The sequence below is a fragment of the Paraphaeosphaeria sporulosa genome (genome assembly GCF_001642045.1).
Source record: "Paraphaeosphaeria sporulosa strain AP3s5-JAC2a unplaced genomic scaffold CC84scaffold_1, whole genome shotgun sequence".
Classification (NCBI taxonomy): domain Eukaryota; kingdom Fungi; phylum Ascomycota; class Dothideomycetes; order Pleosporales; family Didymosphaeriaceae; genus Paraphaeosphaeria; species Paraphaeosphaeria sporulosa.
In genome coordinates this window covers 64,807-87,026 of record NW_017253360.1, presented here as the reverse complement: position 1 = coordinate 87,026, position 22,220 = coordinate 64,807, and the positions used below count along the sequence as shown (strand labels likewise).

Genomic DNA, 22,220 nt, shown 5'->3' with positions numbered 1-22,220 from the left:
CATAGTCGGTCATATGATTTAAGGCTCTTGTTCCGTGCGTATCGTAAGATACTGTCTTCTCCCATGCCCTATCATTCGCTTTCCGGGGCCCGATAGATGGGTAAGAACGAAGAATTACCAGAGGTCCATATAAGGAGTCACACGCAGTGTACGTGGCTGAGATCAGGAAACCGATCACGCGTTCGCAAGATCTTACGGGTTCGAATGAGAACCGTGGGGGCCGTGATGTATGCGCCGCCTAGTGTGGCGCGGTGCGGAGGTGTCAGACACCGCACGCTTTAATTGGCCGGTGAAGATCGTTGACAACCCCGAGGACGACGTGGGAATATCAAAGCTTAGTATCCGATCGTATGTCGCAAGGTTTGGGGCAACTATGATGGGGCGGTAAGCTGAACCGACGATACCCATGCCTCAGAGCTGAGTTTAAGCAAAGCGAGTGGGAGAGCCCACGTGCCTTCTGCTCAAGAGGCTGCTGATGCCTTTAATCTTTTCGAGCTGCAGGATGGAATGGCCTACGCTCAGCGTGTGCACGTGACAGAAAAATGTTGCATTTGCTGTCGTATTTGCCAGTGCCCTTGCACGTCACGTTTGACTTCCTCTTTTTCTCTTTCTTGGCTTCAGCTCCTTCTTCAGCTTCATATTATTCTCCTCAAGGTTTTTAATCAGCTGATCAATCCGCATGCTGCTTTCAGTGGGCACTACGCTGCTGACTTCACTAAGTCCTGGGTATTTAGTGTTAGTGTGCAGACGTCCCCGTAAGTTTGGTTCCTTTCGCGCTAACTTCACACAATACTCTTTCACCCTCGCAGGTTAATAATTTCTCCATAAAAGCCTTGTAAGCTTTGTACTGTGTTTGAATTTCTCCCTTCTCTTCCTGTAGGGAAGCATATGCTTCATGAGCCACGATAGGAACCATTCGTTCTGACCGTGAGCCAATCTGGATTCCATGTCATTGATCACGTCTTCGTAGACTTTTTTAGCGCGCAATACAATTTCTCCTGCTTCAAATGATCTTTGGCTTCATTCTCGTCCAACTGACGATTGACGTCTTCAGGTTTGTGAAGCGGACCGTGTGAATATCGGCAACACCGGCCGTCACTAGTCGAACGGCAATCAGATGCGATAGTTCGTGTGCCAGGGCATCAAGTATATTCGACGACTCCTGGAGCGCATGCTCGAGCAGCAAGACGCTCTGTCATGGTGGGCGTCCACCGCCGACGCCTGGCAAAATCAACCGTGGAGACAAGGCGCCCAGCCCAATGACTGGCTCATATATTGTATGTAGTGGAAGGTGCACGAAATGTCCGTAAGACGCGTAGCGATCAAAAAGGGCGCATGTGGGACGCTATGGCTACGAGTGCCGCATTGACTGGTAAGCGCGACAAGAACAGCTATGCCGGTTGATATTGCGATGGATTCGATGCTAAGATGTGGGAAATGCTAAGGGGCTAATGTGAACAAAAGCGAAATTCCTTCGCAGCAATACCGCACGTCTACGCGGAAAATGTAGGTGCGAAGAGTAGCGGGGCTAGAATTGCCGAAACCTGATACATCTCGCAGCATTCCAAGATCAATATCCTCTCGGAGAAGGGAGCTTCAGATGAATGAACGCAATGAGGAAGAGGAAGAAGGACATCAAGTTGCATTTCCATAGAGGATTCGACTCAGATGGTGGTCTCATTTGGTAGGCAGTAAGGTAGTGTCCACCACAACCAGAGTTAATCAATGGCCCGTCAAGAGCCAAGGTGCCTGCCAACACATACCCTCAGTGCTCTCTGCGGTCGCCGTTGTTTCTATCTTACGATATTTGCGGCACACTTACTAGCCCACTGTGAACCTCCTCTCTTGCGGTTTCGGCACCCTCTGCACATTCGCCTTCGAAGCTCATTCCAATCTTCTCAAGCCTTCGATCCCTCATCTCAAGATATGCAATAAGTCCAACAAATGGCACGACCAGTGCTCCAGTGACCAAGCTTGCAATATACCCCTTCTCGTAATGCGGCGCGTCTGTGACCGGATAGAACACCAACGGCCACCATGTGACAAAAGCGAAATCGAAGCTATTCATCCAGCCCGTTGTGATTGCTCTGAGCTGTACGTCATGCGCCGTCACATCCGCCATCCAGGAATACCAGACAGCTTGCGGGGCATATGTCGTCCCAAGAAGGTAGAATGCGAAGAAGTGCCAGCCATCTGCCGCAGGGTCGGCGACGAGGATGGCTGAGCCAACAATGAAAGTCAAACCAATTGCTAGGGATGGCTGCCAGCGCGACTGAAGATGGTCGGAGATGAGGGAGTAAGTTACCGTGCCGAGGATAGCGAACAGGTAGATCGCGGTGGGGTAGGTGTTTTGTTGAATTGTCGTGTAGCCACGGGAAGCCATCCAGAGAGGCATGACATTGTTGCCGCAGGCTTGGATACAGAGCGAGTAGACTGTTACGAGGATTAGACCTGAGCTTAATGTAGACCAAGGGCGAAGGTGAAGTTACGCATGAAGATCATAGGCAGAAGCCAGAATTGCCAACTGAGAAGTACGCGTCGGAAAACTGTCAGATCCCAACTAGCTTTCTTGGTCTTGCCGAGCCGGGAGACAGCTATGTCCTTCTCTTCGTCGGAAAGGTACCAGGCACTTCTGTGCGTCGGCAGGTTAGGTATCACAATCCATCCTGTAGCAAAGGTCAGTTTGACCGATTCGAATCATCAAGTTCGAGCTTACCAAGTGCAGCAACTGGAATCGTAATGACCGATACAACCACGAATACCCATCGCCAAGCTGGTAGCCCGCCCTTCCCATCGAAAGCAGAGAGTAGACCGGCCTGGATCCATCCACCCGCGATGCTTCCAGTATGTCCGAAGCAACAAAAGATGGCCGCCCGGGTACTGAGTTCAGACTTCTTGTACCAAGAACCATAGATGAAGTGTGCTCCAACATATGCAACAGCTGAGAACGCGCCTTCGAAACCGCTCAGTATAAACAGCTGGTATACATTTTGCATTCGGAAGGTGAGCAGCGTCAGAACGCTCCACGCCACATTCGCAGCAACGAAGACGTACTTCGGCCGCGCCAATGTAAGGAGCGAGGTCGACGGTATCTGGAAAACAGCATAGAACACCATGTAAATGGTGATCATCAGATTGAATTGATTGCCCTGGAAGTTGAGGTCTTCCTTCATGCCGCTGATATAAGCATGACTGTAGCTAGCACGATTTACGCCGAAGAGGAACCATATCAGAGAGAAGTAGGGCAAGATGGTGAGGTCGAGCTTCATGACCACGGATTGTTCGATGGATGCGGGGCCCCAGAGAATACTTTTGATGTGGGAAAGTGGGGTTCTCTCAGGTTTTGGGGAGTCGCTATGGCGGTTGCCAAGAAGAGGCTCACGTTCGTCCGGCCTACGCGCCATTGTTATAGTTCTTTGCAAAGAGGTCATTCTGGCGTTGCTGTATCGTGAAAGCGCAGATTAGGAAAGATGGTTGACTGGCATCTCCATCGAAGTACGTGTCAAGAGTTCCTCAATGCTCGTAGTGGACGTTGAGATCTATGCGCACAAAATTGCGAGTGAGGTGAAGAGGGAACGGAAGGCGTGACTCGGAGCGGGACCTCGCGTAGGCCGAGGCACTTTACCATATATAGCTTAGCGCAATTGCCTGTTCAGAGCGGATATTGCCGGCGAATTGCACCACATCGGAGTCATCAGAGGCATCAATCGCCAGCTGTTCGGACCGAACTTGGAATACGAAATATACGGTCGATGAATAATGTTCTGTGGACCTCTGCAACATGTGTACAGTCATAAAGCCTCTGACGTCGCGCGAAGCGAGACTCTTTTAAGAGGTATCGATGGTGTCGACTTCAACACGATACTCTTTTGGCGAAGTTGTTATCTTACTGGAATACAGCAGTTGATCACGAAGTGAGCATGCCCTGACTTGGACAAGAAAACACTTTGATGAATAATTCAGGGAAACATCCCATAATGACCACCACAAAGCAAAGAACGTCCCATCGCACATGGACGAAGGATAGCTACTTCATCTCGACTGACCCCGCGCTTGTTCCAATCGCCGAGCTCAATGCTGTCTTCGCGTCGGACCTCTTCTACTGGGCCGATGCGTTACCAGAGGATGTGATGCGCGAAACGCTCAACAACTCACTCTGCTTTGGCATGTACGAATCTTCACCAGCCAACTCGAATACTTTGCCAATTGGCCTTTTGGAAACTGGAACGACCGAATCCAAGCTCATCGGCTTCGCCCGCTGCATCACCGACTCTACGACTTTCCTGTACCTCACCGATGTCTACGTCGATCCTGGAATGCAGGGCAAGGGATTAGGTGCGTGGCTGATCAAGTGTGTGCAGGAGGTGATCGAGGAAATGCCGCACCTCAGGCGAAGCCTTTTGTTTACTAGTAGCTGGGAGAAGTCCGTCCCGTTCTACGAGAAGCTAATGGGGATGAGCGTGTTGGAATGTCAGAAACCAGCGGAGGGTGAAAAGGGCTCGGGCGTCGCAATCATGCAAATGCGCGGACCTGCGTTCCCAGATGCTTTGCGGTGACGTGTGGCGCCTAGACGATTGGCTTGTTGTGGCATATCATATTTCTCGGAGCGATGCAGAAGTTAGAGCATTTGATGTATTTCCGAATCCGGCAGTCTGTGTGTGTGCGTGGACTGCCGTTAACTTTCACCTTTGTCTCACTGTTCACTTGGTCAAAGCGCGCCATCACGTGATAGCGCGAGACTGGGCTTGGCGATCCTTCCATCCGGAAAGTGCACTGTAACGCTTTCTCCGCCAACAGGGCCGACCATGTCTTCATGTTAATCCAGATTGCCTCCGACGATGTCAGAAGCGGCCCCGCAGCCGTCTGCGCCTGCATGGCGGGCCTTTGTGCACCTCTATCTGCCCGTCATCACGATCGCCTTCCTGACCCTCTTCCTCCCAAATCCATTCTCGCACCGAGCACTCCTCCTCGCTAGCGCTCTCCCAACCTATTTCCTTGCCTCGCTCGTTCACCAACCCCGCCCGGGTCCAGCCGAACGCTTCACACGCCGCTCCCACATTCACCACGCCATCGTCCTCTTCACGTACGGCCGCCTCCTCGGCACGCCATTTAATCTCTTCACCTATCTCGAGGATTTGTTCGCAAGCTACAGCGTTCGTCCTATCCTCGATCGGCCCGAAGGAGCGCCTCCTCGACCGAGCGAGTTCTTCGTGCAGGCGCTGTGGACGACGGCGACTACGGTGGCATTCGGACTCGTACCGCCATCGTGGAAATGGACGTGGTCGATCATGGGTTGGACCGATAGGATAATGTACCGTGCGGCCTATTTGGCGCTCGTGGACGACCTTGTACGTGTTTTGGGGTACCCTCAGGTAGCGTCGAAAAGAGGAAGGGCACTTGTGGTGGCGGTGCAGGCGGTATTCATCGCTGTGTCGGTCATGTGGGTGCACTTCTTCTTGGTGCTGGGAATGCGCGCACAGATTGAGAAGGATATCGTCATGCCCATGGCGAGTTGACACGCGACTCCGGCTGTGCAGCGATGACCTGATCCTGAATGCACAGTATTGCCAGGCTGCGCCACGTTCCGGTAAGCTTGCGCTATTCCCCCCGTCTCTACAACTGAGGTCGACAAACTTCGATGCAACCATCGCGCACTCTAGCACATAGTCATGAAATCGTACCAATATTAGACTCTGCCGTCGCCCACCCATACCCGCCTCCTAGAGCTACAGTCGGCTGAAGACGGCACCGCGGAGTTAGGATGCCGCGTCGACCACACCAACATACACGACGCAAATCCCCTCCTTTTCGATGCAATGCAATACACCTGGGGAGGCGAAGACTTCTAACGCACCATCTGGATCGATGACCATATCAATGAGCTGAGCCAGATGCCCATTACCGCCAATCTTTTCGATGCACTGTCCAGGTTCAGGCGTCGAAACATTGTACACTATATTAGGCTGATGCTGTCTGTATCAACCAGAAGGATGTCATCGAGAAGAGCACGCATATAGCTTTGATGACCGATATCTACCGCTCGGCTGCGACAGTAATTGTTGAAATGGGAGAATTCCGTCCCAGAGCAGCACAGAGAAGAATGGAACAAATTCGCTCGATTGGCTCAGGAGATAAAGACACGTTTCTCGGAGTTGGGACCTCAAGAATCTGGCGGGTTTATGGATTTTGACTGGATAATTTCGCTCAAGCACTCCGTGGACCGAAACTACTTCGCACCGTTGAGTGTTACCCGGAAAAGTAATGACGGTCTACGTTCCACTTCCCACTACCATACTAGGTTGTGGATAAAAAGCATATTCCTGGCACTGTGGGATCACGTCTTGCGATCGCTAGACAACATATCCAGTGGAGGAAAGAACCCAGAACTAGAAGTACAAGTTTGGAACGCCTGTGCCGAAAGATTTGCCTGGGTGGCGTTAGCAGGCCGTTCATCATCTGAACGAGGAAGAGCGGCGTGGCTTGAGAAAATATCGTGTTCCGAGCCCGCCAAGTGACGAGCCAGACCACGATGACCCACGTCGACGGAATCTATTGTCGATACTCCAAGGAGATAAACGTTTTGGTCTACGGTTGGGGGATATCGACCAGCTGGCATATTTCGGCCCAATGTTCGAGTACGACATCAATTGCCAAGCTTATCGTAACACACTCGATTACCTTGACTGGCAAAAGTTGAACGACATGGTGCGCGCAGCTACGCTCAACGGAACACGAAGATGGTCCAGAAGACTATTTCGCTCCACTGCTTTCCCTAATTGAGGTCACGATGAGATAGATATCTGTTCACTTGTGACGTCGACTGGAAGCCTGTCAATGCCCTGGATGGACTCATAGTGGTTGTTGGTACGAATGCCACGACGGAAGGCGACCGAATCCTATCTCTCAACCCCGGACCTTTCCCGGAGGACATAGAGTCTAGAAATAACGCGATGGAAATCCTCCAAGCGTTCCTACCTTGGAGGCAAACAATGATCGTTCGGGAAGCACACTTGAGTACGGATGTCTATCTCGCCGCCTATCAGGACCTTGTTGAGAAGCACGGTGTGTTTGAAGAAAAGTGGCCGATATCACGGATGACGTATGAAACCTCTCCGCCGAAGTGCAGCCTCAGACAGCCCGGGCTGCCGCCCGTATACAAACTTGTGGGAGATTGCTTTACTACTGCAGCCCGTTTGCAGACACCATCTCGAGACTTGCAGCTTCGAAGGTAGGACTTTTGAATCTTGGGGCAACGGACAGCCGTCAAACTGGCAACAGGATTACAACCCCGAATTGTGCGACTTGGACATAGGAACACTGATGAAACGCTGCGAGACATTGTCCTTTTGTAGCCAGTGAAGCGTTCGCGCTGTAGCAAAACTCTAGGTCTAACGCTTGAGATCACAAAAGTGTCATCGGGCAGGCATACGAGGAAGTCCCGCTAGTTCATGCCGTTCTTTCAGATATTCACAATCTCTTTCAATATAAATAAATGCTCTTGCTCAGCTGATTATCTTCACCAGGCTATGCTGTTCACAAGACAAAGCAATGAAGATTTCCATACCTCAGACGAATCACACGGTTGGCATCGTCTCTTTGGAGGGACAATATCCAGCTGAAGAGTGATGACAAGTCTTCATCCGACATTTCTCGTGACGTAGAGGGCTTTTCGAGACAAGCAATTTTCATTAGTAATGAAGGCGAAGATTCTTACTTCTTTGGTGCAATACGTGTAGATTGATTATTTGGACTAAGCCTGGATCTCCGTACGCGACAACAGGTAACATAACGTAATAGTCGGTCACAATGAACGACTCTTTCATCCACCGAACACATCTGGATGCTGCTGAGGGCCAATGCATATGTAAAAACGGTTGATCCAACACTCGTTGTAGCCCGACCGACTATGTCCATATTGTCGGCAAAACTCTCATCAAGTCTCCACTCCGCTTGCTCCGACTCAAACATCCGTAATGAACGGAACACTCTCAATCTTGCAAGTGATATTCGCTGCCGGCAGTACGCCACCCAAGTACTGCTGCACATTATGTGATGTACAGGCCGAACTTGCAGCGAGGGATGTGTGGCCAATCGAATCTTGTGTGAACAAGACAGACCCTGGGAACAGGTTAGACATTCTCCGTGCTCTGTCGTACTGTTAGCATATACTAATATTAACGTAAAGGCTGACAGCATCAACTGACCCCACGATTGGCGTAATCGGATCGATCGTGTTTCCAATGAAAAGGATCGGGAAACTTGTCTCGTTTGCGCCCAGTTTTCCACTGAATCGTTGGCTTTCCGGTGGAATGATGTTCATCTTCCTGCACAGCAGCGACACAGTGGCCCAGCCATCGCCGACCCATTGCGACTGCTTGTTCTCTTCCTTGACATGCTGCTCCCATATCGCCATGGTTGAGATGTTGTACGCCCCAGGTACTTTGACGCTATCCATACATGAGATTAAGCCGCCGTAATCTACGCCAGTCGGAGGCACGGCCTGGATTGTCAGCGCGATTGATGACCCGTTGCGCTGTTCTAACTCTGCAAAGATCTGCGCCAGGAGTGGGAAACCTTGAACCGGAGAGTAAAGCAAAACGAACAGCGTAAAGACGAGGTCTTCGTAGGTAATCAGTGTGGGGACCGGGCTTATCGCCAGGTCAGCCACAGGGACGGGATCTTTTCTCACGTCTTCGATGATGTTCCGCATGCGTTTCGTAATGTCTTTCGTGGTCGAAGAGTAGAACGCGCACTTTTCTCTTCCTGCAGTATGACATGCCTTCGCGAAGCTCAACACCGCTTCATCCGATTGACTCAGGCCAGAGGCGTTGTTCTTGTAGTACGTTTCCACATCGACCACGCCATCCAAGATCATCCTCCCAATGCGGTCGGGAAACAATGTCGCGAATGTGGATCCCAGAACAGTGCCGTAACTGATGCCCCAATACCAGAGCTTCGCGACTTTGACTTCTTGTCCTTCCGCAACAGCCCTCTTCTCCACGTAGTTCAGCATATCCCGCGCCGTGGCTATGGTGCCAACGTATCTTGCCGAGTCATTGCGATGCACGCTCGAGCATCTTTCGCCCCACGCACCAGCGATCTCGAATTGTCGCGCTAAAGATTCCGGCGACTTGCTATTTATCGGCCTGTGGAATTGGCTCTTGAAGAGTGCCTCCGATGCGGGATCGCCTGGGAAACAGCTCAGGCTCGGCCCACTGTTGTTCACGCCGCGGGGGTCAAAGCCGATGAGGTTGTACGTCGTGCCTAGCGTGTTGAGCAGCTGGGCGCTGCCGTGCAGGACGGCGTCTACTCCGGAATTACCGGGTCCGCCAGGATTGTAGAGGATGTCTTCGGCGGGCTGCGTGGCTGAGGGGAGCTTGATGTAGGCGATTGTGGTGTTGCCGGCGTCGGGTTCGGCGTAGTCTAGGGGCACGATGAGGCGTGCGCAGGTGAAATTGTCGTAGCAGGGTGTCCATTGGAGGGCACTGAAGGGCGTTACCTGTGACTGTTAGTGAGGTCTAATTGAGTGTCCGATAAGAGAACTCGCATCGTCGAAAGAGTAGACCATGGTTTGGTTCGCAACATCGCGGGCAATGGGATTGGCGCGTGCTGCGGCGAATATCAAGCTGCTCAGAAGTACTGCGTGAGCCATTGTACTGCGAGATCAGATACAGGATCTCCATCTCATGATCCTGAAGCTCCTCTTATACTGACGATCCACTTACCGACGAATTGTCTCCTGTACGTGACATTGCTCCGCAGCAGCTCTACAGCATTGACTACGACACCCACGTCCCTTCCTGACTCGTTCCATCCTTTGTTCTTCTGTATTGGAACTCTACACTATTCTCAGACGATTATGGCAATGTGCCCTAGCAAAGTCCGCTGATTGGCTCCGCCGCGTACTCACAGCGTTGGATGGGGCTGAAACGGCCGCTAACCGATTACAACTCTGACGTTGCCGCGTACCATCTCATCACTCATCTCCGTACACGAACTGCACAGCCTCGAAATACACGACCTAGCCAACGAGCATGTTGCATTCGTCTACGAAGATTGATTTCTACGCGTACACGCCTTCCGCAATCAAGTGGCTCAGCGTGGCGTTTCGGCCTATCCACCGACTTAAACTTTTATCGCTCTTGAGGATCAAATCTGCTACTATCCGCCCGAAGACGTCGCTGCCGTGCGCATTGAGATGCGTCCTGTCTCCCGCGACGAGATTGTATTTGTCTGCCTCGGCAGAACCGATAGCTTGCACGTACGTGCGCGACGCGGCGTTGAGGTCGATGAGTTTGATGTGAGATGCGGCAGCGACTTCGCGCGTAGCATTCACTACATCGCCGAGATCCTGAATAAGTTGAGCACCGTTGAAGTTGCGGCGAGAGAGCGAGGTGAAGAGGAGGGGCGTTGCGCCGAGTTCCTGGACGTCTGACGCTAGGGAGGCGAGGTTGGTCTTGAATTGCGCGATGGAGACGTTGTTTGCTGGTTTCTATGCCCACGCAGGCATGTTAGCTTCACGATTCCTACTCAAAGGGGAAGCGAGGGGCCGCACCTGGTCGTTGTGGCCGAATTGGATCGTGACGAATACGTTGTAGGCATCTGTAGCGTTTTTGACCAGGTTGAGAACAGTCGCCCAATCGCCGCCCTTGACGAACGATACGGTTGTGGCGCCGTTATGGCCTTTGTTTACGCCGTAGGCTGGGGGCTGAAGTGTGGCTAGGAAACCATTTCCCCAGCCGCCGCCGCCGGCGGATTGTACTGCGGTGGTGGAGTCGCCCGCCAAAAAGAATGCTGCCGGCTTCTCCTTTTTGTGTTTTGGAGTTGGTGTGGTTACGCTGAGATGAGCGAGCAGTAGAACGCTTAAGATCGCACGAAGAGCCATGGTAAAGGGTGCGAAGGGAAGATACGAATTGGAAAGGATTTGAAGAGAAACGCTGCCTTGACATCTGCAGTTATACCTGTCATTACCAGATTGCACCTCAGGTCCCGGAACATCTTTCGTGTACGGACAGTAGGCTTCGCGACTACATTTACGAGACGGAGAAACTGGGACGCAACAATACGCGAACCAATACGTTGCAGCCTCCGCATCACCGGACACTTTAAATCGACAGATTATTACGGCAGAAGGGAACAAGCTTTGATCGTCTTAGCGGTAGGGAAGGATTCGCGATAGTGCTGGAGATGTATCTCGAATGGGGTAGCGAGTGGCGGGGCCCCGCGATCTTAGCCGCGGAATTCGGGATAGTCATTGCCGAGCAGCGTTGACGCCATCTTGGGGTGCTCCTGCATGGAGACGTCTCTACTTGTCTTTTGGAATCGTATGCGCACAGGAACAGTCGCCGTTAGAATGTAAGAGATCAGCAAGTGATCCACACGCTCTGCATTTTCATCATAAAACATACGCTTCAGAACCCGCGGCAATATGTAGCTAATAGTGATACAGGAAATTTGGTTGTCCCTCTCAAGTACCTGTCCGCCCCTTTGCGGAATTGACAGGCTCGAAAGGTTGCAGTGACATGGTGGTGGCGTACCAGTCATATACAACCGTGATCAAAAGCCGGCCTTCGGTTGGTGTGTCTCAGAGGCTCTATCATAAATGACATAGTAAGCGTGAATAGCAGCTGGGTTGGTGCGGTGGAGATTGCGGCGCATATTTTCGCTCCTGCAGTATCACCTGGTGAAGCATTTTAGTGCGTGCGGCTCCGGCTTACCTTCGAATGCTTTCCCGAAAACAGATTCCTGGGCCCTCTGGGTAAACCTATCTGCAAGCGGTGTCTCGGAATCGAATGAACATGTCATCCTTGCACACGTCAGTACGGCCGAAGCTTTACAGTGGTTTGCCCAATAGAGAGCTGTTCCTGATTTGAGACAGGTCATGGCGCCCTGTGTATCTCGCTCCATGATGACTCCCAGTTGATTGATACTAAAGTTCGAAATCATTCGCCTTTTGATCATTGCGTCGCGTATTAGTGCCCAAATAGAGTTTTCCTACTGCATCCCTATATTGATAACTTGGTCCCTCGGATAGAGAGAAGGCGACTAGAAATACATGGACGAGATGAGTTCCAAGGAGTTGAACGAAGACGGATCGGCGCCATCAGCAGTCGAAATTTGTAAGATTTTATGCACAATGGTCAAAAATCACCATCGTCTGTTGCTCTCGAGAAGGGCCCAGTCACTGAAGACATCGACCCTTCCCGCGCAACGCAGGCCCGGATTTATGAAGGTCGTGTCTTTGATTTTGCTGCAGTTACTTCGGACGAATGCCCTTTCTGGGTAGAAAGTCCCGTAATTGCTTTTTGTGGACCTTCGCGTGCAATGTCATCGTGGTGGGTAGAAGCTGTCTAGAATAGCCTCTCCCAATATTCGCAGTATCCCATGGCACTTGTTGGTACCGGCTTCCCCAAACCAACTGCGTTTGATGTGACCAATCGCGATCGCACAGGGACGCTGGCCGGCGAGTAAACCTTACGAAAGATGATGGATGTGATCGAGCAAATCAATGAAAGGTGATTCGAAACTCCAAAGCTGATCTCCTCTACCCTTAAAACACACGTACTCTCATGTAGGAGCCGTCATACCTCGTTATCTAGCTGCTTTCCATCTATCGAACCTTCAGTCCCTGTGTTTTTGCAATGGCCCTCGCTTTCATGTGTCGAAACAACAGTCTCACATCAACGCCTCTCCTTCCCAGCGCAACAAGCACACACAGCAACGCCAAAACCCTCCCCGACCACCCCATCGTCCGCAACCACCTCCACATCCTCCTCAAAACCCACTTGTTATCCCCACCACTTTTTGCAAATACACCAAACCTCGGCACCCACGTCTCCCTCCAAAACATGCTCGCGTATCCCGGCCAGCTCGCTGCATTCCGCCCGTGCTCATTGATGTACCAGTTCGAGCAGCCAGCATCAAACACCGAGCCTTGCAGCTGCTGGTGAATGGAATTCACCCATTGGTTCTCGGCAGTGGGCTTCACTTCGAAGGTAGAGAAGCGGCGATCGATGAGGGGCGCGAGGAGGGTACGGGCGACAAAGGAGACTTGGACTTCGATGGCGAAGAGGGCGGAGTTATGGGCGGGAAAGGTGTTTGGTCCAAATCTGGGCGGTACGTCAATATCACGATGGAAAATGAATGGAAGGTACACTTACAGGATAGCTAGGTTGGGAAAATTGTGTACATAGGAACCCATGTAGGCTTGTGCGCCGCGATGCTCTTTCCACTGTTGGTTCAGCGATTTGCCTTCTTTGCCGATGATTTCCATGGGCGTAAGAAATTGTTGCACTTGGAAGCCGGTCGCGAGGACGATGACGTCGAAATTTTCTTGTCTGCCGCTGGAGCTGATGATCCCGGTCTCGTTGATTTCCCGAATTCCTTCTGGAACTAACTCCACGTTGGGTGCGTTCAGGGCGTCGAGGTAGTTGGGGTCGAAAATGCGGCGTTTACAGCCTGTTTGATGTGAGCCGTCCGCACCAAACAGCACGGGCAATCGTCTCACCAAGTGGGAAGTCGGGCACAATGAAATCATGATACTTCTCCGGCGTCCTAGAGTAGATGTAATTCTTCGCATAAGCCTCGACCTTTTTTCTCTTCTTTGCTGCGGTCACACCAGGCATGTAAGTCGCAACGAGATCGTCGTTTTCCAGAAACAGTTGCAACCTCTTCCATCGCTCCCACAACGGAAGATATTGGAACGCTAACTTCTCCAGGCGCGTAAAATACCTGTTTGGACGTTCGTGATACCATTGCGCCGATCTAGCGTACTGCGTGATAAAAGCAGCTTCTTTCTTGACCGTAGGCACGACCTGCGCGGCGGAACATCCATTACCGATAATAGCCATCCTTTTCCCCTTGTAATCATACGAATGGTCCCATCTCGCCGTATGAAATAACGCTCCCTTGAACTTGTCCATACCTTCGAAGCGTGTATCCCGCGGTCGGCTAATGCCTCCCACTGCACTGATGAAGACCGTAGCATTCCTAATGAATTCTAACTTCGTTTTCGAATCCCGAAATCTAACGTCCCATTTATTGCTATTGGCATTCCACGTAGCGCCAACGCACTCAATGCTAAAGTGCATGTGCTTTCGCAGATCAAACTTATCGACTGTAGCATTCATATAGTCCAATATCTCGGGTCCGTCACATAGCTCTTTAGACCAGTTGGGGTTAAGATTGAAGTGGAACGAGTAGAGGATGGTGGGGACGTCGCAGCCGACGCCGGGGTACTTGTTCGTCTGCCATGTTCCACCGACACCATCCAGCTTTTCGTATATCTGCACTTGCCGGTCAGCGCTTTGGGTGACAGTGGTATAGCTCATCGGGAGCTACGCATTCAGGGCTGAATATGGGAAGTACATACGGTGAAATCATCGAAGCCAAGTTCATGCTTCAAAGTGTAGGCCATGGAGATGCCCGCAGGCCCAGCACCGATTATGATGGCGTCTGGAGCGGACATTGTTAATATTGACTCCTGCAAGCTTCTTGCGTGAGAATTGCACGGTATCGAGAATGAAGTTCAAGTGTTGGTGGGAATCCTGATAGAACTTCTTCCTATAGTTCTTATCTGATAGCCGCGGGTTACTCGATATGCGTTGCTTTGTCATATTATATAGCCCGATGGAGTTCTTTCCGAAAGTGCGGGGAAGTCGCATCGTCAACGTTCATTTGATCTTCCCCGCAACCTCAAGTCACGTGCCGGGTAAGAGCATTTCCACGTCGATCGTCGTACACATACACGGAAATTGAGACCTATACCCTACACAGAGATAGTTATACTCCAGGTTCGACACAGTGATGATGACATCCCGATCTATAAAGTCCGCTGCGCTGCGGACACGAGGTACTATACCACAGTTGATAGCCAGTCGAGCATTTTCAGCTTTTCATGCCCAACACGAAAACACAAATCCACCTTCTCAGGCCGCCACAGCAAGCTTCGAGGAAGAGGCAGGTGATAAGCGGCCGATGATTGAGCGCTTGAGTCTCAAAGGAAGAACGACTGTCATCACAGGCGGTGGCCGAGGTATTGGCCTGGCAATTGCTGAAGCAGCTGCAGAGGCAGGAAGTAACATCGCTGTTTTGGACGTTCTAGACAAGCCCCATAAAAGCATCTCGAAACTAGGTGTGAAGGGTAAATACTACCGGTAGGACATCCGCAGCCGATGAAGCCGGAACTTGAATAACGCGAGTCCGCTCAGAGTCGATGTAACCAAGATGGATGATTTAGAGCGAGCCTTCGGCGAAATTGGAGATGAATTCGGTCGCGTCGATGGTTGGTACGTGATATCACCAGTCAATGTTGATCCTCGTTAATCACTAGGTAGCGTTCCCGCCGCCGGAATCGCGGTTGACAAGCCCTTCTTAGACCACACCTGGGACGAATGCGAAAGACTGCTGAGAGTCAATGTATGTCAGTCCTTCCATTTCGTTCCCCGCTAACAACTCCAGGTCCTGGGAGCCTTCTTCTCGTCCCAGCTCGCCGCCCGTGCCATGCGCGCCCAAGGGACCGGCGGCAGCATCGTTCTTATCGCATCCATGGCATCGCACCACGCTGTCCCGCTGCAACACCTCAGCATGTACGGCTCGACCAAAGGCGCAGTCAGAATCATGATGACGCAAATGGCGGCCGAGCTCGCGCCCTGGAATATCCGCGTGAATTCGATTTCGCCGGGGTTCATCAGGACGGATATGACGCTGCTGTGTGCGAGGCAGCAGCCGGAGCTGTTCAAGTTGATGGGGAATGCTCCGCCACTGGGAAGGATCGGGGAGACGAGCGATATTGTGGGGGCGGTGAATTATTTGTTGAGCGACGCAGCGGCGTATACGACTGGGGCGGATATTCCAATTGCCGGGGGGATGACTTGTGGACGTATTGCGAGTTGAATATTTTTAGAAGGATCGCTGGACGCAGTTATGCATACTTCCATTGTCTTCGTGTTCTCCTTCGAAAAGGCTATCCATAAGCCATGCGTCCTGTTGGTCGATATCCGCGCACGAGGCGTCTAGAAGCTGATTAAGGTCTAGGTAAACGATGCTCAAAACCAACTCGTGTAGAAGATTGAAGCCTTTGGAGTTCAGATATTCATCGTCACTTCCAAGGAGGAGACGAAGTTCATCGCCGGGATCTTTTCGGGAACCATTCTGGAAAGTGGTAGGTCAAGATTATCGTGAATTCGGTGCAGCGTCGACATCGTCTTGTGTGTTTTATGTAAGTGCTGGAATGCTGATATAGCTCATGGACATGGCCCCGATGAGGGCCTCTAGTGGTCGAGGAACTAATTATTGTGGAGATTGGATGCGGCAGCCACATTTGCAACCGCTTGCAAATTTCCGTCTCTCGTATTGCGGTAACTGCAATATGACAAGCTTTGAGGCTGTACTTGTGATCGTGACGCTATTGGACTTGCCCACTAAGGTCGCAACCCTACTCAGATCGCTTTGATGGGTTTGGAGCTTTGAAATAGGAAGTAAAGTTTCGGCTGGTGTATCCTTACACGGTATCGATAGAGGCGAGAGGGTGGCAAGAACATTGCGCAATGCCGCAGTCTGTTCGTTGAACCCATTGCTGACCGCTTCTTTCAATGTGTCAAGATTCTAGTTTATGGTAGTCGACATGGTTTGAATGTCCCCTACTGGCGAATCTGCTCTGGTCAAAATATGCCTTTGACAATTAAAGCGAGCCCTCACAATAGGCTCCAATCGGACTCATGCAACAAGTATGTTCCAATGCCCAACCAGGTTCGTCCTGGCTTCTTTAATCTGTTCCAACAACTCCTTTATCTCTCTTCTCTTCCTCAGCTATGCTCACTTGCTCACATGGTTTTCTCCAGGTCCATTGGTCACGGCTCTTAGGCAGCCTTGCAATGTATCGTTCAAGCGTCCCAACAATAAAGTTGTGCTGGTCAACAACAAAGAGAGCTTCCCAAGGCAGATCGACGAAATGCGGTCCATTGAAGAGGCTTTCAAGACGGTTGCCATGGTCTCCAATAGCGAGATGTCGCCCATCTCGCTTGTGATTTGCTGCAGCCCTTTTTCTGCAAGGTAGGCGACTTTGGCAACCTTGAGCGCCTCTGCTATCCGACGCAGGACTTCCGCTATCGTGATAGCGGCCGTAGTGATAGAAAGGGGATCCGTTTTTCTTTGTCAAGAATGGTGCTAGGGCTACCGGTGTGGATTGTGGTTCACGGCTGTGCGTGTGGGTCGTACAGACTTCGTACGCCTTGTCATGCCTGGATTCAGCCTTCCTGCATGCTATCACTTGAGTATGGTCGTTTCCGGTCAGGCTGTTCAAGTAGGCGAAACAGGGGATAGACGCGTGCTTGGATGCGATGCTCTTGATACGACTAATCAAGCTGTCCCAGTTGGCGAATCAGGGTGGTTGTGTCTGTACCGTGGCTCAATATCAGTCCAGTACTCCCATATGTGGGGTTTGTTCCTGCTCATCGGATGAAAGCAACTTGATGAATAATTCTCGTGAGTTATCCCGCCATCGTCTCGTTAAAGTGCTTCATCGTGACTTTACACCGTATGCCGTGGGAGTGTGTTCATCGTCCGGAAGCTCGAAGCGCATGCGACATGCGCAGCCAATTCTTTGTGGTCAGTGAGGGCGGACAATTGCTAAGCAACTTGAGGAACGCCCGGTCGGTAACGTGATCACGCGCGCCGTCCACATTTTGGAACACTACTCTTGGCGCGTCAGGGTCCAGCACTCCTTCGCTCCTGTGGGGTATGTTCCATCATCTCCCACGCCTGCACACATCCTTCAAGACGCAATGTTCCTTTATGTCCCTGCGAGTGTCTTCTGTAGTCCCCTCGGTGCTCGAACGCCAAGATCGAGTGATGATTAAGGTGCTGATGCGGGGGCCGAATCCTGTGGCCCGGCCCGATCTAAGCCCCAAAATGCGACTCCATGTTCACCAACGCCTCCTGTATAGGCAGCCATGCCGCCTTTTCAGTGACCTCTTTAAGCATCTACGCAAGCGAAGATGCTCTTCAAAGTCGCCAACGTCATTACTGGCGCGGGACAGAGCGCCGCCAAACAGGATGAGGGAGCGTCCCTCACGTCGGTCCTCGAGACGCCCGCCCTCCGCGTAGAACTCGCCCTGCTGGTGTTGTTGTGCACCGATGCGATGCGCAGCGACTTGGTAGCGACATTCGACGCCGATAAAACACACGAGACCGAATCCTCCACTGCGACGCCACCTCCTACGTCTCCACCGCTGCAGACAGCGACACAAGATCTTATCAGCTTCGATGGGCCGCAGAATGAAGCCGCAATCGAGGCAGAGGGACGGAGAAGGGTGCGACAACGAGAGGTGGAGTCGACACAGATGCTGGGCTTGCGAAGGGCTGCTCTGACATACTTCGACAAGTGGAGGGCTGGCGTGATGCATCGCATTTGCGACGTACTCTGCGTTCGAGGGGATGTGGTACGCCAGGCGAAGGCTAAGCGGAAGCAAATGATGGCAGAGGGCGAGAGGCATAAACAAGGCAATTCTCTCCTGCTTGATTTTGAAGGCGATCCGTTCAGCATGCGTTACACCAGTAAGACGAGGAAGCATGGCCACTACGAAGTCATTGAAACGCAGATGCTTGCTTTCGAGGAAGAAAAGAAGGTTCTCATATTGCATTGCCTCCTTCTACTCATCTTGAGTTTAGAGCATTATTCAGCTCACTCGCGGCTCCTCCTCCTTCATCTAACAAGCAGCCTGGAATTGGAGCCGGATCTCCTGGCTGAGCACGAGAAATCGATCGCTCAAGGCCTTCTCGCCACTGCTGCATCCCAGATGGATGCAGAAGAGTCAGCAAAGAAGCAAGCTTCAAACGATGCGACATCACGGAAGTGGAAGGTCGGGCTCGCTGCTGTGGGTGGTGCTGTCCTAATTGGCGTCACTGGTGGGCTTGCAGCACCTTTGCTCGCTGCTGGTCTTGGCACAGTCATGGGCGGCCTTGGTCTGGGTGTAGTATCCACCTACCTTGGTGCACTGGCAGGGAGCTCTGTTCTCGTAGGCTCTCTATTTGGTGCGTACGGCGCGAAGATGACTGGAAGGATCATGGAGCAATATGCGAGAGAGGTCCAAGACTTTGAGTTTATTCCTGTGCAAGGTACGTCCCAGTCAATGATATCCAGCAGCAAATTGCTTACAAGTCCAAGATCCTGATCGCCCGGCCGCCCAGCGTGATCACGAGTGGGCAGCAGAGCTAGATGCCCGTGATCCCACGAAGCGCGAACAGCATCGTCTTCGTGTCACTGTTGGGATTAGTGGTTGGCTCACGTCACCAACCGACGTGAACAAACCATGGGAGATCCTCGACGCGGGAGGTACCGAGCCATTTGCGCTGCGTTTTGAGCTCGAGGCTATGCTTCGCATGGGCAACTCGCTCAACGACGTGCTATTCAGCTACGCTTGGGATGGCGTCACCTACACCATTGTCAGCCGCACTCTTCTCGGGGCTTTATATGCCGGGCTTTGGCCGCTGGGCCTTGTCAAGGTTGCGAGTGTCCTCGACAACCCTTTCAGCGTTGCGCTGGCGAGGGCAGACAAAGCTGGAAAGGTCTTGGCACATGCCCTCATCGATGGCGTACAAGGCAAGCGACCTGTTACTCTGATGGGTTACTCGATTGGAGCGCGCGTCATATACTCATGTTTGGTTGAACTGGCAGAACAGAACGCGTTCGGCCTAGTCGAAGCTGCCGTATTAATGGGCACACCGGCGCCTTCGGACAGCAAGTCTTGGAGAAAGATACGGTCTGTTGTTGCCGCTCGTGTGGTCAATGTGTTCAGCACTGAGGACTACATCTTGGGCTTTCTGTACCGGTCCACCAAGCTCGAATTTGGGGTTGCTGGTCTGCAAGAAATCAAAGACGTATTTGGCGTCGAGAATGCCGACATGAGCAAGCTCGTCAGCGGCCATGACCGTTACCGGTACCTGGTCGGAAGCATTCTTGTCAAGATCGGTTTTGGCGACATCGACTTCAATCGAGTAGCCGAGCAGGAACGTGCTTTGGAGGTCGCGGAAAAGCGGAAAGAGCAGGTCCAAAAATACGTGCAGCAGCACAAGAAAGACAGCCAACAGCCAGACCTATCTGCCTCAAGGGCGACAGAGATGGTGATTGCCCAACATTCCTCCAATAGCTTGGTCAATGTATCAGCTCCATCATCAGCAGAACCACCATCGCCACCTCCAAGTCCATCACGCCCTCGGAGACAGATGATTTCGATGCAGTCAAGATCAGGCCAACAGCCTTTCGTGCGGCGGCAGCCGACTTTGCCGGCATCCGCACCTGCGCCAGCTTCTGCGCAAGACCCATCGCGAATGGCAGCTCGCTCGGCCTCTGTAGCACAAGTAGGGAAGCCTGCAACGACTGAGAACATGGATCCATTGTCAGATTCAATCGAAATGGAGAGCTCTGCCCCTGCTCTGTCAACACGCCCACCAGCTTACCCCTCATCTTCCCTGTCCCGAAAACAACTCCCCACGAACATGACGCCCACACCCGCCGCTGAACCACAGCGCACCAACTTCACACGGCCCACTTGGTCATCATCATCTCAGTACGACCCCGAGCCACACCAGATCGACATGCGCGACCTCGAAACGCAGAAAGTCTCACCGTCGCTGGAAGGGATGCTTAAGTTCCCAAAGGACGCACCTCCGTCCCCTGTCGCTGTTGAAACCTCGAGAAGCGCTCCTCTTTTCACAAGCGCGGCGAAGAAGACGCCCGTAGTCGCTATTGCGGAAGTAGACGAGAGCGAGTATAGTGACGATGACGTGGCGAGCGAATTTGGAGAGCTGAATATGGTGGAGCCCGAGCCGTTGGATGATAATGATTATGGGCTGATGTGAAGGAGCGAGCTGTGCATTGTTATATAGATACCCCAAGAAACGGTCCAGGATTTAGACCACATCAAATTCTTCGTACAGTTGAGGTTCAAACTCAGAACCCAAGAACCCACTGACCCAAAACATTCCCACCCGCTTATACGTATTTTTCTGCATCCGCACTAGTACCAGACCTCGTGTTCGATTCTGCCGGTGGACGTGAGATCGGTCGAGAGGGACGCAGGCAATGAACATTGGAGATTCGGTGGGGAGATCGAGTATATGCATCACACGATGGTTTTGAATATCCAAATATCTTTTCCTGGCTGTTTCCACGCACAGACCTACATCACGAATGCCCACATGCATGTCGGACTTCTTTACATATGGCGTTAGTACCCATGCGCAGCAGCTCATGGCTCAAATTATAATGTGTGCTGTAGCAGTTTATCTTTTTGGTGAAAAGGACGTGTGGGTCTTGTTTAACAGTTAGGTGCTGTGGTCGATCTGGCAACTCCGGCATGGTAAGCTACATTGTTCCTGCGTGATCAACCATTGAACAGTCTGCGCTTCCTACTCACTCGCTGCGATGTACATCGTCGACACCATACTGATAATTAGGAGATTAGTATTAAGATCATATGTCCTGACGCGATCAAAGAGTGTGATGTAGGGAATTGGCACGCAGGATAAGCTGATCAACACTGATTTAAGGATAAGTGGGCAAAGGGGGAGAAGCGGGCGCCGCGCATCTTTGGAGAGGTCGTCAAGGAGAAGTCGCCTGAAGAGAGCGATGTTATCGATCTCGGGAGCTCGCCTGCGGACACTGCGGCGGTGCTTGAGGTCGACGATAAGTTTGGTCGGCTCGCGCCTCGATCTAGCGATGAGAGCATTCGCGAAAATGAGGATGATGAGGACGAGGCTGCGGCCACCAGAGACGGCAACGGACCTGGAACTGTCGATGGAGAGAATACGCGAGGACCGGCCGACATCCGAGTTGCTGCTGGCAGCGAGGAGGGACAAGACGCTGCGGTCTCAGGTGAGAAGTCTGTAGGTCGAAGGAGGACGATTGTGGACTACTACAAGGGGACTGATTGGAGCGACACTGGACACTGTTGGGGTTCCGGTGACTGGGAACGAAGTAGTCATTTAGTGTTGGTTTTCATGCGGCAACAAAGGCGGCTCTTTAATGGGAGGATTGGAACGACGGGTTTCAAATAAGATCATGTTGGCCAGCGATGATATTGCCATCGAAAGTTGTGCGAGCTGGTGTGGAAAGCGCTGAGCACTTTTGGTTCCTTTTTGATATGTTTGGAACTTATCTTTTTTTTTTCTTTTGGAAGCGCATGGGAATTCTTCCGGCATATCGATTCAATTCAACGATT

At 51.9% G+C, this 22,220-nt stretch overlaps 10 protein-coding genes across 10 annotated transcripts; 6 read left to right on the top strand and 4 right to left on the bottom strand.

The window, feature by feature from the left end:
* Positions 1–1,798: 1,798 nt before the first annotated feature.
* Positions 1,799–3,404, bottom strand: CC84DRAFT_1080786 (MFS general substrate transporter; the record flags this gene model as incomplete). Its single annotated transcript, XM_018173906.1, has 3 exons — positions 1,799–2,433; positions 2,490–2,666; positions 2,717–3,404. 3 exons carry the CDS (start codon positions 3,402–3,404, stop codon positions 1,799–1,801), a joined length of 1,500 nt encoding a protein of 499 aa, XP_018041522.1.
* Positions 3,405–3,695: 291 nt separating this feature from the next.
* On the top strand, positions 3,696–4,684 carry CC84DRAFT_1132694 (uncharacterized protein). The gene is made up of 2 exons (XM_018175942.1): positions 3,696–3,914; positions 3,964–4,684. Exon 2 carries the CDS (start codon positions 3,978–3,980, stop codon positions 4,554–4,556), a length of 579 nt encoding a protein of 192 aa, XP_018041521.1. The 5' UTR covers positions 3,696–3,914; positions 3,964–3,977; the 3' UTR covers positions 4,557–4,684.
* Positions 4,685–4,838: 154 nt separating this feature from the next.
* On the top strand, positions 4,839–5,516 carry CC84DRAFT_1210830 (uncharacterized protein; the record flags this gene model as incomplete). Its single annotated transcript, XM_018182321.1, has 1 exon — positions 4,839–5,516. One exon carries the CDS (start codon positions 4,839–4,841, stop codon positions 5,514–5,516), a length of 678 nt encoding a protein of 225 aa, XP_018041520.1.
* Positions 5,517–7,960: 2,444 nt separating this feature from the next.
* Positions 7,961–9,652, bottom strand: CC84DRAFT_1223882 (alpha/beta-hydrolase; the record flags this gene model as incomplete). The annotated part of the gene is made up of 3 exons (XM_018183529.1): positions 7,961–8,147; positions 8,205–9,499; positions 9,566–9,652. 3 exons carry the CDS (start codon positions 9,650–9,652, stop codon positions 7,961–7,963), a joined length of 1,569 nt encoding a protein of 522 aa, XP_018041519.1.
* Positions 9,653–9,831: 179 nt separating this feature from the next.
* On the bottom strand, positions 9,832–10,885 carry CC84DRAFT_1223879 (SGNH hydrolase; the record flags this gene model as incomplete). The annotated part of the gene is made up of 2 exons (XM_018183528.1): positions 9,832–10,492; positions 10,556–10,885. 2 exons carry the CDS (start codon positions 10,883–10,885, stop codon positions 10,064–10,066), a joined length of 759 nt encoding a protein of 252 aa, XP_018041518.1. The 3' UTR covers positions 9,832–10,063.
* Positions 10,886–12,256: 1,371 nt separating this feature from the next.
* CC84DRAFT_1182203 (monooxygenase) lies at positions 12,257–14,467 on the bottom strand (the record flags this gene model as incomplete). The annotated part of the gene is made up of 5 exons (XM_018180615.1): positions 12,257–12,418; positions 12,680–13,109; positions 13,161–13,458; positions 13,508–14,285; positions 14,372–14,467. The coding sequence occupies 5 exons, from the start codon at positions 14,465–14,467 to the stop codon at positions 12,257–12,259; spliced, it is 1,764 nt and encodes a 587-aa protein (XP_018041517.1).
* A 509-nt stretch (positions 14,468–14,976) lies between these two features.
* CC84DRAFT_1077744 (short chain dehydrogenase) lies at positions 14,977–15,894 on the top strand (the record flags this gene model as incomplete). Its single annotated transcript, XM_018173770.1, has 4 exons — positions 14,977–15,155; positions 15,210–15,287; positions 15,336–15,417; positions 15,460–15,894. 4 exons carry the CDS (start codon positions 14,977–14,979, stop codon positions 15,892–15,894), a joined length of 774 nt encoding a protein of 257 aa, XP_018041516.1.
* A 697-nt stretch (positions 15,895–16,591) lies between these two features.
* Positions 16,592–17,198, top strand: CC84DRAFT_240 (uncharacterized protein). Its single transcript, XM_018185638.1, has one exon. The coding sequence runs from the start codon at positions 16,730–16,732 to the stop codon at positions 17,054–17,056; it is 327 nt and encodes a 108-aa protein (XP_018041515.1). The 5' UTR covers positions 16,592–16,729; the 3' UTR covers positions 17,057–17,198.
* A 561-nt stretch (positions 17,199–17,759) lies between these two features.
* On the top strand, positions 17,760–20,967 carry CC84DRAFT_1132687 (DUF726-domain-containing protein). The gene is made up of 2 exons (XM_018175941.1): positions 17,760–19,116; positions 19,166–20,967. Exons 1-2 carry the CDS (start codon positions 17,997–17,999, stop codon positions 20,857–20,859), a joined length of 2,814 nt encoding a protein of 937 aa, XP_018041514.1. The 5' UTR covers positions 17,760–17,996; the 3' UTR covers positions 20,860–20,967.
* A 389-nt stretch (positions 20,968–21,356) lies between these two features.
* Positions 21,357–22,140, top strand: CC84DRAFT_1223873 (uncharacterized protein; the record flags this gene model as incomplete). Its single annotated transcript, XM_018183527.1, has 2 exons — positions 21,357–21,359; positions 21,550–22,140. 2 exons carry the CDS (start codon positions 21,357–21,359, stop codon positions 22,054–22,056), a joined length of 510 nt encoding a protein of 169 aa, XP_018041513.1. The 3' UTR covers positions 22,057–22,140.
* Between the last annotated feature and the right edge of the window lie 80 nt (positions 22,141–22,220).

Coding starts and splice junctions, on each gene's coding strand:
- CC84DRAFT_240 (XM_018185638.1), top strand. CDS start 16,730: ATGTTCCAATGCCCAACCAGGTTCGTCCTGGCTTCTTTAATCTGTTCC.
- CC84DRAFT_1132694 (XM_018175942.1), top strand. CDS start 3,978: ATGACCACCACAAAGCAAAGAACGTCCCATCGCACATGGACGAAGGAT.
- CC84DRAFT_1132687 (XM_018175941.1), top strand. CDS start 17,997: ATGCTCTTCAAAGTCGCCAACGTCATTACTGGCGCGGGACAGAGCGCC. Junction 19,117..19,165: donor TGAGTTTATTCCTGTGCAAG/GTACGTCCCAGT, acceptor TACAAGTCCAAG/ATCCTGATCGCCCGGCCGCC.